Source organism: Podarcis liolepis, assembly GCF_965112155.1.
Source record: "Podarcis liolepis genome assembly, chromosome: 9".
Lineage (NCBI taxonomy): Eukaryota > Metazoa > Chordata > Lepidosauria > Squamata > Lacertidae > Podarcis > Podarcis liolepis.
In genome coordinates, this window is record NC_139564.1 from 25585281 (window position 1) to 25604358 (window position 19078).

A 19078-nucleotide genomic window follows, 5' to 3' on the forward strand; every position below is an offset into this window, starting at 1 on the left:
AGTGGAATGGATTCCCTCAGGAGGCGGTGGACTCTCCTTCCTTGGAGGTTTTTAAGCAGAGGATGGGTAGCCATCTGTTACGGATGCTTTGGCTGAGATTCCTGCATTGCAGGGGGTGGCACTAAATGACCCTCATGGTCCCTTCCAACTCTACAGTTCCATGATTCTATCGTACAAGATTGTGGAATAATGTAAAACATTCTCTATAGTGTTTTAACATTCAATCCCTTTTCACAGGGAACTCTAGGAATTCATAGAATCATAGAATCTTGAGTTGGAAGGGACCAAAGGGTCATCTAGTCAAAATGCCAGTGGTGGACCTTGGGCTTTCAAATTTCAGTGGCATCCTGTTCAATGCCAAAATTCCTTCCTTCCCCACCTCTCACCTTCTGTTCTCCATCACTGTTGTGGTGCCCCCTGTAGCGCCCTCCCAGCTCAGCTCCCAGTGCAGGTAAACCAGTCACGCTCCCCTAAATCTGCGCCTGAAAATGCTTTCTACCTGAGATGTTAACATCACCAAAGGTCCCATATTGCTGATCAGGATATGATTTGTTTCAATATGTGCTCACACCGAGGAATGTTTAGGGGAGTTACTGTTTTTACCCCATCCGTAGTTGACACGCGTTTGTACCATCAGTCTCATCTGCACACACTCAAAGTTTTGACAGTAAGAGCGGATGTGGCATTGTTGAGAAATACTAGTGGGTGTCAAGTGCATATCTGAGCATGAGCATTCTGACCACTCTGGATGTCTGCACTCTGAGGATGCTCTTTTGAATTGGGTCCTGTTCACTCCCATGATGATATCACTACTGCAAGACCACCCACAGCAGCAGAGGTAGCTTTGCAAAGTTGTTCAGACTTGTATTGGCTTGTAGATTCCAATTGCTGTGAAGCTGCTTTGAGAAGAAGAAGAATATCCTTCAAATGTTTTTGTTTTTCTTCAGAAAGAAACAGGATGACCATGCAGAACATCATAGGATGTGAACATCATGGGATCACAGATTTGAAATACAGCACTGGAAAATTTGATAAGTGTACATTAAATGTAAGTGTAAACATACTATTATATTCCAGTTCCCAAATTTACTTAGTAAACAGAAGTTTCCATTTCTTTCCATGGTATTTACTTCTAAATAGTTTCCACAATGCATAGGTCTACATTCCCACGAAGTCCCCAGCACACAGGCCTCTAGCTATGGAATAGACATTCCCCACTATTTTAGCTTAAAGGGACGCGGGTGGCACTGTGGTCTAAACCACAGAGCCTAGGGCTTTCCAATCAGAAGGTTGGCAGTTCGAATCCCCACGACGGGGTGAGCTCCTGTTGTTCGGTCCCAGCTTCTGCCCACCTTGCAGTTCAAAAGCACTCCAAGTGCAAGTAGATAAATAAGTACCACTCTGGCGGGAAGGTAAATGGCATTTCTGTGTGCTGCTCTGGTTCGCCAGAAGCAGCTTAGTCATGCTGACCACATGACCCGGAAGCTGTCTGTGGATAAATGCCGGCTCCCTCGGCCTAGAGTGAGATGAGCGCGCAACCCCAGAGTCATCCGCAACTGGACCTAACGGTCAGGGGTACTTTTATCTTTACCTTTTACTATTTTAGCACTGGGTTCAGATCCAGGTAATAAATGCAAGGCTGTATACTTTTGTTTCTGTTTTTAAATTTAAGCTATTGTGTTGTTATATTTGTGACTTTGTTGTTTGATGTTAATAACAGTAAGTACTCTCACTCTAGAAAGGCAGGGCAGTAATTATTATGATAGCAGATAATAAATAAAGCTGTAAGCCTAACCATGCCTACTCAGAAGTAAGTCTCATTGAACTCTATGATGTTTTAAGTGAAGGTAGGACTGTAGTCTTTCCATCTCTAGCTAATACTTCCAAAACAATACACATGTGTTGGTTTTATCAATTTAAGCAAATTTAGGAGGAACAAAATGAGGAAAATGCAATTATAAGTTATTGTATAAACGTGCACTATTATGACTGGACAATTGCATTTAAAATTGTAATGTCATTTGTTCTCTAGCTGCCTGTATGAAAAGCCTTTGCTCATTCAAGTGGGCTTGCCATGCTTTCATGGGAGGGGGGTGAGACAGGGAAGAAAGCAAATAGTTCAGAAGTCATATGTCTCATATCTACTGCTACTTTCAGATCCAGAAAGGGGACGGCGTTTAATCTCACCACCCTCAACATATTTCCAGGTAGGCTTCAGATACCACGTCGGATGGGCTTCCATTTCTATCACTCCCTTAATGATGAATGAAATTCTCCATCTAAACAAATAAGCACTTCAGAGACTTCCCCTTGACAGGGCTGTTAATCCTAAGAGTCTGTCTTATCGCTGTACGATTCAAGGGTTGAAGATGTACAGTATCCCCGCACCGCCTGGCTCTTACACAGCTATGCATAAATGCTGACACATATAACAAGCAAACTTCTGTTCGGGTGGGTGCTTCTGTTCCACTGCTTGTATAGGCACAAACACTTTTTATCAGTCTCACAGAGCTGTGGCCCTCTTCATAATTTGGTCTTGTGATTTAGACCAATTAGACCTCCTCAAGTATTTTGTTGACTGGTTTTCCTTCAGATAAACTATCTGGTTGGCTTTAGTGGAATACATTCCCCCCCCCAACCTCTTTGAAGCATTGGTGCTATCCCCTAGAGGTCCCGTGCAGGGCTGGGGGGTGAAATTCATTCACATTTTCATGTGAGCTTACTGGATTCACACTTCCCAAACCAAAACACAGCTAGCCTTCAATATCTGAAGCAAAAATTTACATGTCTCCAAGTTTTGCAATGCAGTTATCCATCCAAAGAACATCTAGGAAATGTAAATGTGAGTGGACAATGCATACAGATGTGCATATTTTAGTGAAAATAATGTACAAAAAAAATTCTACTACAGGAAACTTGCTTGCAAAAATCCAGTGAAGCTGAATGTTGCAAAATTGGAATATTCAGGACAAATAAAAGATTGCTTCAAACCCCAGAGGCTGTGGCACAACCCAACTTAGGGCCTTTCCCCCAGTCCAAATTAGCAAATAAGCACAACACTGGAAGCAGAAGCAAAACCTTTTACCTCCAACAATGTTCTTCTACCCTCGTTGTCATCTACAGCAAAACTAACCCCATCATTTGCCACTGACTTTATGTCGGATTAGTGTATCATGCTGTAAGTACTCAATGGAACTAGCAGGAATGCAGGACTCCAAATTATGTTGTCTAGGGTGGGGTGGCCCAACTATAGATTGTTAATAGACAAGGCAGCCTGTCAGATGACTCCTGTGCCAAACCTCTGATGAAATCACAGAGCACTACCAAATATTGGGGAACAAAGGGGCATATTTTCTGTTGTTGTTTTTCATCCCACGTCTATGGAGGGCATATGCAATATGAGCTACTGTTTGAAAAGCAGAACATCATGTGTTCCCAGTTTATAAATTATAAAATATTCAAAAGCACAAGCTCACTCCTAGGAATTGGTTACACTCCACGGTATCAGGAGCTGTTTTGTACTCTTTTATCTCTTCTGTGGGATGCCTCCTCCTCCTTCTCCTATCCAGGCTGCTCTTAACAGCATTACTGCAAAGAAAATAGATATTTGCATGCCCTGAGATCTGGAAAGATTTGGAAGAAAATAACATTGCCCCCAAAAAAGAATAAATAAGGAATGTGACTTGGATTGATTGATTCATTCATTACTTTCAATCTTGTTCATCATCAAGATGCTTATCACAGATCACTAGCCTTATTAAGGTGTCTTTGCAATTACACTATAGTCACTTTTATTCCAGGCTCTCAAAGCTTTTCTCAAATGTTGATTAAGCCTGGCAACTATTGTCAATAACAACAGCAACAACAGCAACCTTCTTTGGCACTGGTGGAGATATAGAAATGAATATGGTGGCTTGGTTCAGGGATGGCTAACAGGTGACCGCATCCTTCTTTGGTTGCTAGTTTGTCTGACTCTGCCCCATATCCCTCGCCCTCTCTTTCCTTACCCTTTGTTACGCCATGAAAGGAGAAGCTTCCTACCTGGCAGGCATCCTCCCCAGCAAGAAATACAAGCTGATCTATCCTATCCCACCGGAAGGGGTGTCCGCCAGGTGAAAAGCAATGAATGGCCACCAACTTGGATGACTTTGAATGAGGATTAGGCAGATACATAGACAACAAGACTATCAATGGCTACTATATCCTAACTCACTGGATCCTAACTTGCTCATCCCTGCAGAACTTGGGTTCAGATTGCTCCCAAAGTGAGAAGCAGTGCCTTATATGTGTGTGCTGCTCTTAGACCAGCCTGCCTGCCCCCAAGCCTAGAGAAGAAGTAGCATGCAAAGTACTGCTGCTTCTTTGACAAGCAGTCATTCTTCATGCTGGGGAATGGGATACAGCATTTTTCAATACAATACTCCCATTTCCTATCAGAAGAGATATTCTGCAGTCCACTCTGTTCTTCAGCCTGGGGAGGGGCCCACTGTGTTCAGCCAAGCTGTTTCATGTAGGAATTACGCCACTGCCCAGAGTTCTAGTTTGCCAAAATAGGCTGAAGAAGTCGGCTTCGTTCCAGACTTCTGTATAGTGCTTTCTTCTGCCATTGTCAACACCAGTGAAGGGCACTGCTTCCAACATTGAGGCAGATGTGTTTCGGTACAAAAACAGCACCTACAATCTAAAGTATTTTGTTTGCAATGTCGTATCTCAGCTGACTTTATAGCCCCTTATCACCTCGTTAAGCAAAGAGCTGAGTATTTGCTATATCCACAAAGCAGAATTTTCAAATCCATTGATCAAAATGAACCGCAAATGTTTCAGAAAGGGCTTTATGCCAATACAAATCTACTTTGCTTAGAGTCGTTACCTTGCACTTTCCCAGCACATGCATTTTTCTCAATTGCTCTTCTTTAGTCTATATACATCTGTTGACTGGGATATTTATCTAAAGGGCACACAATACCATCTTGGGCAGCACTATCATGTGTGATGTAACCACTGCACACAGAGACTGATCTTTATGTTTCCCTACGCAGGTTATCTTGGAAGTGGCATCATTTGTTGAATTGCAGCCTGAACTTTGCAATAATTAACAATCTTATTATTTCAGAGGTTAGATTTTTCTGTATTTGAATGTGTTGACCTTTTGTATGGAACTGGTCAGGGTAAAATGTAACCCGTGTTAACAACTATTGTATAATCGTACTGTGCTGTGCTGAAAATCATAGCTTTAATTGAACTCTAGCCTAAATCAAATGGGACGCGGGTGGCACTGTGGGTTAAACCACAGAGCCTAGGACTTGCCAATCAGAAGGTCAGCGGTTCGAATCCCTGTGACGGGGTGAGCTCCCGTTGCTCGGTCCCTGCTCCTGCCAACCTAGCAGTTCGAAAGCACGTCAAAGTGCAAGTAGATAAATAGGTACCACTCTGGCGGAAAGGTAAACAGAGTTTCCGTGCGCTGCTCTGGTTTGCCAGAAGCAGCTTAGTCATGCTGACCACATGACCCAGAAGCTGTATGCTGGCTCCCTTGGCCAGTAAAGCGAGATGAGCACTGCAAACCCAGAGTCAGCCACGACTGGACCTAATGGTCAGGGGTCCCTTTACCTTTACCTAAATTAAACTTTTAAAAAAATGGATGGCAGGCAGCATAAGAACATAAGAAGAGCCTGTTGGATCAGGCCCATCAAGTCCAGCTTCCTGTCTCACAATGGCCAACCAGATGCCTGTGGAAAACCCCCAAGCAGGGCCTGAGGACAAGCACACTCTCCCCTCCTGTGGCTTCCAGAATCTCCAACCATGAAGGCTAAGCATGACCATCACTGCTAGTACCCATGAATAGCTGTATCATCCATGAATTTGCCAGTCCTCTTTTCAATCCCTTCAAGTTGGTGGCCATCACTGCCTCCTGTGGGACTGAGTTCCAAAGTGTGACTATGTGCTGTGTGAAGAAGTACTTTCTTTTGTAAGTCCCGCATCTTCCAACATTCAGCTTCAATGGATGTTCATGAGTTAGTGTCTGCTGGTCAAAATGTCCCGAGGGCAGGGCTTTTTTCAGCTGGAACTCACTGGAACTCAGTTCCAGCACCTCTCACGTGGCCGCCATTGCCAATCTAAGAGAACAAGGGAGGTGTGTTCTGGCACCTCTTTTCCTGGAAAAATAGCACTGCCTGACAGGAACTTGAATATATTCCCCTATTACCAGCAGACACACGTCCCTGGTGCAGAAAGAACCTTCCCATCTCACTTGAGAGACAATGGACAAGTCCCTCCTTTCAACATGATAAAGAATGGTTGCCAGTTGGTGAGGATAAACTGCCTTGGACCACTGAGTCATCTAGCTCAGTGTTGTTTGCAGTGCACTGACCGGCAGTTGTTTTCTAGGATTTCAGACAAGGGCTATTCCCAGCTCTAGCTGGAGATGCTAGGGATCAACCATGAGGCCACCTGCATGCAAAGCATGGGAGAGAGATCACTGCACCCCAATGGTTATACATCTCCATCACATCTGTAGCTGCTTTCGAGAATCAAAATGGTAGCTCTGGTTCTCATTGTACGTGGTCAGTGCTGCAGCACCGGCATAGACTGGAGCTGTAGGCCCATTACAAAGAATCCCAAGCTGAAATACCCAAGAAAACAAAACGACACCATTTGAAATAAATTAACTTTTCCACCATCTGTATCCATTTCTGCCAGATCCACTGGGGACACAAGGCTGTATCTGCATTGATTGGATGAATTTCAAAGACCTTTTACCTGCTCTCTGTTTGTGCTGCTTCTCATATCTTTATGACATGAAATGAACTACTTGGCGCCACATTGCTGTTATCCATTAACCGTTCCTGTTTTCCTAATCATCTCAGACTCCATCTTTCTCTGTCCTATCTGTTATTGTCTTCTGAAGAGGGATGCAATGTTCCTTTAGCCGGGTCTGGTTTGCATGACATGATTTGTGTATCTGCCTACCAGAGTTTCTTCTGTGGAGCCCTGTATATTATCTTCTTTCCTCATTCTCTACCCCACCCCCGGCTTCTCCGTAACCAGGCGAAGAGGGTCATACATCTGTAAAATGACAGCAGTTATGAAAAATGGGGGCTTGGTACACATGGCTCTCATCACACAGAGACTCATCTTCCACACCACAGACAATACTTGTTTCCTTGAGAGGCAGACTGCAGTTAAAAACAGACAAAACACCTAATAAATTGCTTGGCCCATCAATTTAGCAATTTAGCAACTCATCAAAAACAATGCTGGAGATCAACAGGCAAATCAGAATTGTAGGGAGGTTCCTCCTGCTCCCTAGAAGGTGAGACATAGAAAATATGTAATTTACCATCTCTTTTTTCTGTGATGCTCAGTATTTAAATGGGACAGTAAGTTTCCATACAATCAAAGGGAAACCATGCAAAGGCTCTTCCTAGGACTGAAAGATCTAAAAGGAACTTCCTACCTTAACTGCATACACATCATAAAGCACATGAGTTTCCCCAAAATCATGGGAACTGTAGTTTGTTAAGGACACTGGGAACTGCAGTTCTGCAAGGGAAAACTACAGTTCCCAGCTTTCTTTAAATATATGGTATGTACACAGCCATAGTATCACACATAACCCAGCCCGGCCCATCAACAGGACTTGGATTTGTTCATTTCCCCCCCACCCTTTCTCCAAGGTGCTTTCAGTTCTTACGACCTTCCCATTTTCATCTCACAACAACCCTGAGAGGTAGATTAGACTGAAAGAGAAAAACTCCCCCAAGTTCAGTGTGCAATTTGAACTGAACTGAGGGAAAATTTGAACCAAGGGCCTGATACAGTGGTACCTCGGGTTACATACGCTTCAGGTTATAGATGCTTCAGGTTACAGATTCCGCTAACCCAGAAATAGTAGCTTGGGTTAAGAACTTTGCTTCAGGATGAGAACAGAAATCGTGCACTGGCAGCACAGCGGCAGTGGGAGGCCCCATTAGCTAAAGTGATGCTTCAGGTTAAGAACAGTTTCAGGTTTAGAACGGACCTCAAGAACGAATTAAGTTCTTAACCCGAGGTACCACTGTACTACACTCTTACCCAGGGGTGTAGCCAGTGCTCGAGACTGATGGAGGTGTAGTCAATGTCATCTGAATGGTACTATGTTGGCCACCCCGTGGTAACTACTTCAACACTCTGGCTTTATAGTCTCACACTGGAAGCTAAAGTGGGGAGCTGACATTTTTCATTGTTTAGAAGCTTGTGTTAACTTCCCTCCCCATCCCATTCCTCAGAGTCCAGTTCTGATGGATGGATCCTCCTCAGCCTGAAGGAAATTACAAAATCAGGTACAGCATTCTATTTAATTGATATTTTAATCATTTTAAGGAAAATTACAAATGAATTCTCAATAAACTGCAATCTAATCTCACACTAAGGAATGGGGTGGGTGGGGAATTAGGGATGCTGGAGGATTCCATTTGAAATGGAAATGAGAGCAGAAATCCTGCATTTCAAATGTTCATCAGAGGTCATGAATGGAAATCATACAAGCAAATACCATCAGTATTGGCAGTATTGCATAACTGCCAAATATATGCAAAAAAGGATTTAATTTACTGTATTGTTTTTGATGTTTGACTTACACTGAAATGCATTGAAATTAATTGTGCAATTAATTTCATAAGTTTTGCACATAGTAGATAATAAGAGCAACAACATAGGTTTTAGCAGAAGCGGAACTGCAGCAGAATGGAAACAGCAGCGAGTGAGACAAACCCAGGATTGGATGTGCCTTGCTAAACAGATCTAGGAATAATAAATGTGAATATACAGAAGTGGAGACAAAAAAGATCCAGCCCAGATACTCTTACATGTTTAAATGTGTGACAGTGATGGACTTGGAGAATCAGGCACAAGTGCACCACAGTGTGTTTTGACATGGAAGTGAAGGCAAGGGAGCAAGCAACTGAGAGATGCAGTCTTTGCAAATGAGATCTCTTCCATCTTAGCTTTGCTAGTCTTAACCACAAACCAGGTTTCATAAAACCAGAAACGCTTGGAGCAAAACAAATTAGATATGGTATAGGGAGCCATATAGCCATATTTGTTTACACACCTGCCCTGGTCTCATCTTTAGAAATGACATGATAGGTTTTATTTTTTATGACCAAAATATGCCAGTTGGTGAGGGAAGTGTAATTCTTCCCCAACTTTCTTCCCTATCTTTCATCAATTACCGTATTTTTCACCCTATAGGACGCACTTTTTCCCCTCCAAAAATGAAGGGGAAATGTGTGTGCATCCTATGGAGCGAATGCAGGCTTTCGCTGAAGCCTGGAGAGCGAGAGGGGTCGGTGCGCACCGACCCCTCTCGCTCTCCAGGCTTCAGGAAGCTATCCGCAAGCCCTGGGAGCCCGGCGGGAGTTCCTGCCATGCTTTCTAGGCTTGAGGATAGCAGCCTGCATCCCGAAGCCTGGGGCGCGCTGAGCTTGCGAATAGCAGTCTGTTCTGGGGGCTGGGGTCGGGGGAAGCTAGGGCCTGGGGGGGAAATAAAAAAATTTTTCTTTATTCCCCCCCAAACTAGTTGCGCCCTATGGGCTGGTGCACCCTATAGGGCGAAAAATATGGTATTTTCTCACCAGCTCAGCTCACTTCTAAAATCAGGCTAGGAGAACAGTGAATGTATAATTGTAATTAGCTCTAATATTTTTTTCCCTAGAAATAGAAGAATATATATATTTTTATAAATAAATAAATATGGTTTCAAAAGGATCAGCTGAAAATCCTGCCCTTCTGTATATTCAGAATGGACATGTACACATACCCAGGTTTGGTTTTCAAATGTTTTGAACAGGTCCTGTCACCTTTCACAGTGCACTTCTTCAGAGATTTATGCATTGCTGTTGAGTGACCTCCTGTGGCAGAAGCTTGGATATACTTCAGAGGCAACAGCATTATTCATTTTTCTCCAAATATGCAGAGGTATTTTCTGGGAAATAGGGCTCAACATGGAAAACTGGGATTCTGCAAACAAATCAGAGTGCAGATGAAACAAATTCATGCCCTTGCTGCCATATTCACTTCATATCTTCGCAGCACATTGAACTGTGCTATCTCACCCTATTATAGCAAGAATCAACAGTTTACAATTTTTGTCCTCGTGAAAATTTGCCAGCATTTTACTGTAGTGTGAAATATACAATTTTGCCTAATAAGCACGAAGCAAAGCAATTTCTCCCAATAATATGGATTTTTAATGCACACATTTTTGTACACATTGCTCTGCTAGAGAAATGCATATCAAAATCTGTAGAATTGTGAATTCTGTTGGATGGCTGTGTTTCAGTTCTCATAGTGTTTCAGAAAGGTTGAATTGGGTAAATTCAGCTTTCAGTGTGAACTGAATTCAATTTCTCCCCCAACCCTGCTCCTGAGTAAACATCTATGGGGCCTGGTCTGTTCATTCCATTACCTTCAGTAGTTTTCAAACAATCTAATGATGCCCAGGATACAGACCTTTATACTGGAAAATTCATTTTAAAACACCTAAGATGTGAAATGACACGTTTTTGGCTTCTGAATTCATAATATCTTTGAGCTGACCCCCCCCCCATCCCATCAACCACACTTTTAGAAGCAAAGAATTGTACTCGCTGTTCACACTTAACAGTGTGCATATGGTACTAACGATATTATTCCCACTATCTTTAATAATTCAAATTGTGTGTTAATGAAACTGATTTTAAACTTCCCATGTTATACACACCAATAAACAGATACTATTTTAGGCTCCAATCCTTACCCTACTTACCTGGGAGTAAGACCCATTGAATTCAGTAGGACACAGTAAAGGTAAAGGGACCCCTGACCATTAGGTCCAGTCATGACTGACTCTGGGGTTGTGGCACTCATCTCGCTTTATTGGCCGAGGGAGCCGGTGTACAGCTTCCGGGTCATGTGGCTAGCATGACTAAGCCGCTTCTGGCAAACCAGAGCAGCACACGGAAATGCCATTTACCTTCCCACCGAAGCGGTACCTATTTATCTACTTGCACTTTGACGTGCTTTCGAACTGCTAGGTTGGCAGGAGCAGGGACCGAGCAACGGGCGCTCACCCCGTCTCGGGGATTTGAACCGCCAACTTTCTGATCTGCAAGCCCTAGGCTCTGTGGTTTAACCCACAGCACCACCCGCGTCCCAGTAGGACACAGTATTACAGCCTAATTTCACATTCATAATGGTTGGTTCTCTTCCCTAATGACATTCTAGGTTTCTTTTTTTAGGTGTTTATTTTGACTCTGAGGCTGTGCCCACATTAGCAGCTTAAAACTGCTTTTTCTCATTGTGGATAGAAGTTTGGGGAATGATAGGATAGATATAGTTTGTGATTAACACCATGTACACACCACTTCCCAAACCAGTAGTGGCAGCATGCTTCAGGCAGAGTAAACAGGCCTGTTGCTCTTTCAAGAAACAATCTAAGATGGTTGGCCATTTATTTAAAACTGAGTGATGAACAGGAAAACTCGGGGATAGCTGATCCTGCAATATCTTCCAAAAGGAGGCAACTCAGGGGGGGCAAAGGCCGTGCTTTCCTTGCAAGCGTGCTGAAAGAAAACTTCATATGAGATGTTAGCACATAAAAACTTGAAAAAGAGGATCATAAAATATTCATTCAAGTCTCCAGCTTTAATGACAACTTGGTTCCTGCATTTCTCAAACTGACTCTTTCACAGATGTTCATTGAAAAGAATTCCATAGCCATATAAATTATGGTGGATTAAATTGCTCGTTTTAGGGCTTGACAAAGTGATTCCAGGAGCATGCCCTGGTATGCACAACTACAAAAAAAAAGTGGGGCATGACGCTTCTAGGGAGGAGAGAACCACTTCCTGTCTTTCAGAAAGAGACTTTGTCATATAAAAGTTATGCCTACCGCCTAAGCACCCAAGCCAGCTGCATCCCATGTGCTGTTAAGGCTCAAGGCTCTTATTTCTCCTGTTCAATTATTGTGACTATAAATTGCAATGGGCCACCTGTGCAATGCACTCATGCAGAATAGTCCCAGAGGAAGCATTAAGACATCAAGCCTCATAAAGCACCAATCCTTAAATGTAAAAACTGACACTTTCTTCTTGCTTCAGGCTGCCTGTCTCTCTCTGTAGATGGAGCAGGGCATCGTTCTAGACGCTTTTGGTCTACTTTCAATAGCAAAACACCCTTTTGACTTTGAGTGGCTCTCCAGCTACCCAACATTGTTTGGCAGCTTGTTTATTTAAGTCAGGAATGGACAACTTGTAGCTCTTCAGACGTTGCTGAACTACAATGCTCATCAGTCTCAGCCAGCATGGCCAGTGGTCAGGGATGAAGGATCCAATACCACCGGACAGCGGCAGCTTAGCCATCCCGATTTAACAATACAGGCTGCTCAGTGCTATTTTTCCTAGAAAAAAGAGGTACCTGAGCTCACCATGAACTTCTTCCTTGTTCTCTTCGAATGGCCATGGTGCCCACCTGAGAGGTGCCGGAACTCAGCTACAGTGAGCTCCAGCTGAAAAAAGCCCTGAGGTGAAAGGATGTCTGCCAGGTACGAAGTGGCTCCTTCCATACTGTAAGAAAGGGTAAGGAAATAAAATAGTGAGGAAGTTGGGGAGGGCAGACAACTTGGCAACAAAAGAAGGCTGTTGACGATAAAACAAATAGGATTAATACAGCAAGCTGACTAGGCAACTTTTTCACATTTCCTAGTGTCACCAGAAAAAGTTACCAAGTCAGATGGTTCCTTATCAGTCTCATATGGTTGAAATTTGTTACAAAGAAGAAAATATGATAAGAGACCATCAAAGAAGACTAGCACATTTGTTATGTATGGATGCTGGCAGAGGAAGAGGAGTGCGGGAGGAGCGCACCGCCACCGGCAGTGCGATCCCGGTAGGGTGCCACCATGGCTGCCCCCCCACTCTGGGTGCCACGTCCCTGCAGGTGGCGTGCCCCACCCCCAGGACGCACACCACACCCCCAGGACACACGCCAGCCCTGCCCCTGCCTGCTCTCCACCCCCCCGGTGCCGGAGCATGAAGCTCTGCCACTGTATATGGATACCACCCTTTGTCTCCAAAGTTCAGAGTGGCTTACATAGGATTCACAGGCAATGCCCCATCTTGGCACTGTCTAGGATCAATTCTGCTTAGTTTTTGGAATCATTTGTCCATTCCTTTGTTGCTATAAGATAGGCAAGAAATAGTTAGAAAGAAAGATCCAAATGTGTGCGTGTTTCTGGTTTTGTTTTGGTTTTTTTAAGCCAACTTGTGTTTCTGCTACTGCTTATCCTCTTAGGATGATCACAGCAAGACATTCCCAAGGCTTGTTCTTGTTCTTTGGAGAAACAACCATCTCAGGGCTATGAAACATGCAGTAGTTGAAGTCTGCCCCAGAAATCTGTCATTGCATGATGATTAGGACTTGCTCATGAAGAGTTGGATTCTACTACTGTACCCTTGAGAAGCTGCCCTGCTTCCTTGCAATTCCCACTTCTGCAATTCCTTCCTGGAGGGAGGGCACATGTCATTGAGAACTGAGAGACACACTGATCCTTCTTGGTACCCTCAAGTGTTGTTCTTGAAGAAGATGAAGACTCCCATACCAATGATGGTCTTCTTGAATAGAAACAAATGGGACCCCCAGTGACATCTGCAGATATCATCACTGTTGGCTTGTAAAACTAAAGCCGTAAACCCATATGCTGGATTTCTACCCTAAACACATTTCACAACCCTGAACTCACTCTCCTCTCACTCTTCTGCCCCTCCACCCACTGCCCAAATTCATCCTGACATCTTTCACTAGCACAATATTCACCACTGAGGAAATATATAAAGGCCCTCTTGATCGTTTGCCTCCCAGCCTTTCCCAGCTGATACTATTCTTGTTGCCAAAGCATTTTATTTATTTATTTATTGCACTCCCTTAGATTGAAATCTAAGACGGCTCTGAATACAGCTACATGCTACATTTCTTCCTTTCCTCTCTTTGCGGTATAATTAGACCCAATGACCTTCTATTCCCAGATGCTACAAAGTTGCCAAATTGCCGCCAGCACTTCATTATGATTATAGATTGATCTTGTGGGACTCTGATATCTTTCTTACTATCCCCTTCCTTCCTTTCCACCTTCCTTGGGTTCTTATTTAGAAAAAACACACAACTTTCTGTAATATACTAGAAAATCGTATTGTTCTCTGCAGGAAGATCTATTTCCCTCTAAAAACTGTTTGTTTCAAGCTAATAGTTTTATCACCCTGAAGGGAAAACTGTACAGTGCAAATTCCTTTGTGAAATTTGTGTGTTTCTGTTTTCCTTTTCATGAAGTGCTACACTGGGAAATAAGAATGAGCACCAGGAATTTAGCAACATAGGCACAACACAGTTTGCTTGTTCTTTTCATGGTGAGGGGTGAGGGATTAGAAGCAATTAGCCCCTCCTTTGGTGGGGGACTTCATTAGAGTTTGTAGCAGGGCACATTTGCGCATGGTTTCCCCATTACCTGCACACGTTTGTTCCTGTAAGATGATTTGGTAGCCATTCATAATGAACTTTGAGCATCATTGCATCTAATTAGGTGGGGGAGTTGATTGGCATTTCAGCCCCGCCTTGAGCTCATTGTTACACTTTCATTCTAGGTATTAGTAGATGCACAAGCAGGGGCAGAAGAAGGGGGTGCGGTGGGTGCGGGTCGCCCCGGGTGTCACCACTGAGGGGGGTGACAAAATGCCAGGTGGCACTCACCACGGGGCCTGCAGCACGCCCAAGCCACATGTCTCTCCTGGGAGAGACATGGTGGCTTGGGTGCTCATAGGCTCTGCACTGCCCAAACGGTCCACCTGCTGCCTCCCCCACACCACGCCAGCTGTAGGGCGGCTGAGTGGGAGGAGGCAGGCAGACTCCAGAGGCCCTGCGGTGCACCCTGCCCCTATGGGCAGCTCACCCCGCCTCTGGGCGCACTGCCCCAGGCGCCTGAGTGGCTTCCTCCGCCACTGTGCACAAGGCTAAAATCGGTCCACTTTTGGTATATACTATCCTCTTATTGTAGGGGGTCTACTGTCTTCCTCTTCTCAAGTTGAAGGACTGTTGTTTAAGTGGGGCTTCCAATGGCAGAGTGATTTGAAGATTATTACTCTTGGGATTTAAGAATCCTAGCAAGCAGAAGGTCTTCACTTGTGTGTTAATGGCATTTAAATCCTGGTGTTTGGCTGTGGTTTGATTCCCAGCGTTTGCTAGTCATGTCATTGTTAGCTGCGGCGATGTTGAGAGATACATGTTTCTTTGGTCTTAACGCAAGGCGTTGGGACAAGGGCATAGGGAGAGCAATCATTCTTCAGTGCAATTACTCACGGAACAAAGTCGCTTTGCACATTTAAGCCAGTTAATGCCTCCGTATCTGGTTGTAGCACACCATCACGAAGTTGCGCTATATGATCTAGGAAGTGGGCTATGGATACCACTTGTCAACAGCAAATGCCTTCTGATGCTTTGCTGCCAAAAGAGCTACTGTGTTTTATAAAAGAAAGGAAATGGCTTACAGAAAGTGAAAGATGATAAGACATTTATACATACAGAGAGCGAGCGAGTGAGAGAGAAAATAATTCATAAGACGACCAAATGTAAGACCATAGGAATGTAGGAAGGTGCCTATTATGGAGGGCTTGTCCACACTTACGTTTCCTCCAAACTTTCCATGCATGGTTCACACTTTAAAGCTCTGTGTCTGAGAGCTCTCTGGTCTGTTTCTTTTAGTCTTGAGCTTTCTCCACAAAAACCTGCTCTTTAAAGCTGAATCGGAACAGATGGTGATCTGCAGAAAACCCAGATTGCCAGTTGTTGCCCTCACTCAGACCATTGGTTCATCTCACTCAGTGTTGTCTACACTGACTAGCAGCAACACTCCAGGATTTCGGACATAGGTCTCTGGGGAATTGGACCCATGGGCCTTCACAAGGCAGATGCTTTACTGCTGAGCTATGACTTTTCACTGAGACTTTCAGCAAAGCCTAGAGTACAAGCATGGGATTGAATGGAATCAGAAGGCAATCAAGGCTGCTTCCACATTAGGCATGATGCCATTGTCCATTTGCAGCCCCCCCCCAATGTTTCTTCCATCTTTTTTCTTACAAAAGGAATGCAAATGCATTCAGCACTACCCTTTACAGGCCAGCACACATTACTTATATCACTTGTGATGGGGCACCCTGCTGATTTTTTTAATCTGTCTTCTATTTAGTGCTCAAATGGCTTTCTGGCACTATTTTTAATATATATCTTAAACTATTAATGAAATACAGCTTAAGCAAAAGAGTGTTTAGCACTGTTACATTACATTACATTACATTACATTACATTACATTACATTAATCAATAATAAATAATAAATTATTATTATTATTGCTATTTTAAAATGTTGATAGTCACCACCATCTTAGTTGTGTACCTTTCTTCCCAATTAAATACTTCAAATACATTGAAATACAAACAACCAGATTCACACCAATCAGGTTGTGGCTGGAAATAGTAATGTATAAAAGAAATGGAAATGGTTTAGAATTGGGTTCTGTTCCCATGGTGTATAAACACCTTTGTTTGTCCAGTTGTCAGCTTTGGTCAAACATACATTGACGGGAAGGCACCATAACTCAGTGACAGACCACATGTGGTAAATGCAGAAGGTTCCCTCAGCCTCTCCATAAAGGATCAGCAGGGGTAGGAAAGATCTCTACCAATCAGAATAGACAATATTGGGCTTGACCTATCATCTAACCTAGTATAAGACCAGCTTATCATGTGCTAAGACAAAATCAGCCAAACTTGTTTGCCAGAAATAAATGTGGGATAAATATACATACTGTGAGCAGCAGCCACTCTTTAAAGCCACATTTGACTCTTGGAAAGAGCTACTATCTGCCTTCAGCTGCTGATAGTGAAAAAAACACCTAGGCACATTCTGGTAATAAATGTCACCTCACATGAATTTAGCTGAGGAGCACAGAATTTGTCTAGGGGTGGCACCATTACCCAGTTCTGATCCCTATGACCTTATCTTCTGCTCCAGCAGATCAGGCTTCGCTATGTAGTACTTGTGATGGGGCAGGGATTTCTTGTGCCAGATTATCAAATCCATCTCTAAGGCACTCAAAGTCTTGTTCCCACTAGTCTTAATCAATGGTGAGGAGGAGGGCAATTTAGCAACATATTTTAGTACTTCTCTCTGTTCTGGAAAAAAGATACTACAGAATGCCAAGCTTAAGTCAGAAGACCATGATTCCATGAAACTTGTTGGATGATGTTAGAATGACCATCTAATCTACCCAGAATATGGTCAGAAGTTACATAAGGTCACCACCTTGCTGATGCTAAAGAGGTCTGGCTCTGGTCAGTCCCTGGATGGATAACCATCTGAGAACCACAGGTACATTGTCTTGGGTTCCATAAATGAAGAAAGATGGGATATACGTAATGTGAGAAAAGAAATGTTTTACAAGGCAAGGTCAAAGAAGAGGCAGCCCTTCTGGAAGCCACTCTGAGCTCTTTAGAGGAAGGGCAAGATACACATGTGAAGAATACCATTAGTGCTAACAACAGCAATAACAAGCAAACAACAAACCCATCACACACTGAACCAATCTGCTTCCCCATCTACTTTACACTGTGGTATAATTAGTTCAATGGAAAATGCTTCTTGTCATGAGGATGATTAAAGAAAATAAATATACGTTTCTTCATAAGCCAATATCAACAGAGATGTGTCCTCTCCTGACCTCTAGACACTCTCAGTTACACATGTGCCATGAAGTAGATGCTTGAGACAGAAATCCTCTTTGCAGCCGACTCCACCTGCCATTTCCATCAGACAGAGGCAGTCAGTAAAGCTGTCAGTAGGTCCTAGCATAGAATGAAATCAGGAGTTTCAGATCCAAAAGGCCTCTTTCCTTCCCTGCAGGATGAATCCCTATGCTAGAGTCATTGAGGTCCTCCAGGTGACTTGTTTATTGAGCATGCATCCTGATTTCATTCTGTTTGCTCAGAGCTTATACATCTTCCTGTTGGTCATTTGTTCATCCCACACTTTTCAATGCACTGCCACTTTCCTAACCACAAAAAGTTCATTTCTCTTTTAGCGTAGATTTGTTACACTAGGTCAATAGAACACTCTAATCCACACTCCTTGCACAAGCCTAAACATACTGTATGTACTTGAATCCCTCCCACAAAGTACTGGAAGTCTAGACGTAAGCATAAAGAGATTCCAATTCCTTTTAGCCTTGTTCCTCTCACCATTAATATGGTCTTACCCCCTAGTGATTACTGATCAATGAGGACAAGCAAGGCACTGCCCCATCAAGCTCAGACAGCACCCACCTGCCTACCTCCTTTTTTACAACTAGTCTAATAGGTGGCACTGGCTGTGAGCCTCCTCCTTGGTCTCACCATTGCTTTTGTGGAACTCAAAAGGAGGAAGAGGCCATGGACAAAACCAGAATCAGTTGGCTCTGTCTACTGTTGGCCTCCTTGTTTTCCAGCCTACCAGACCCAATGAGCACCAGCCTCCAATGGCTACCTTAGTTCTGGAATTCCACCCCCATGAGATACAGCTGCTGCCTTCATCATACCATCCAACATTTCTCCAGTGAAAATAGGAATGTCCTATATTATTATTATTATTATTATTATTATTATTATTATTCATACCCCCACTGATATGATTAGGTTGTCCCAGCTACTCTGGGTGGCTTCCAACATAAAATAATAATAATAAAACATTAAACATTAAAAAACCTGATACATGGCTGCCTTCAGATATCTTCTAAAAATTGTATAGTTACTTATCTCCTTGGCTCGGCGGTCACAGAAGGCCTCCAACATTTCTCCAATGAAAATTGGGACATCCCAAGGAAAAGTGGGACATTCCGGCATCAAACCAGAAATTGGGATGGCTTCTCTAAATCCAGGACTGTCCCTGGCAAATAGGGACACTTGGAGGGTCTGCTTCATTGCTTCCCTCTAGGCACACCTCTCAGAACAAGGTCTTGCAGGGAGTACCTGATGTGTCAGCTGT

General features: G+C 43.5%; 1 protein-coding gene and 1 long non-coding RNA gene across 3 annotated transcripts in view; both read left to right on the forward strand.

Annotated features, from left to right (window-relative positions):
• The window catches only part of LOC310686161 (uncharacterized protein), a 41653-nt gene extending 34819 nt beyond the window's left edge, over positions 1-6834 (forward strand). The window contains exons 3-6 of one of the 2 annotated variants that reach the window (XR_014515726.1): positions 948-1048; positions 2158-2207; positions 5040-5115; positions 6697-6829. Coding sequence is in view for 1 of the 2 variants with exons in the window: in XM_083459389.1 (XP_083315515.1) it covers positions 5040-5115; positions 6697-6738 (118 nt within the window). In the remaining variant the exon portion in view is untranslated. Of the gene's footprint in view, positions 1-947; positions 1049-2157; positions 2208-5039; positions 5116-6696 lie in introns of both variants that reach the window. The other variant, XM_083459389.1, reaches the window with a different exon arrangement.
• LOC310686185 overlaps positions 1-19078 on the forward strand; it is a 450525-nt gene that overhangs the window by 346834 nt on the left and 84613 nt on the right. The gene's annotated exons all lie outside the window — the stretch shown is intronic.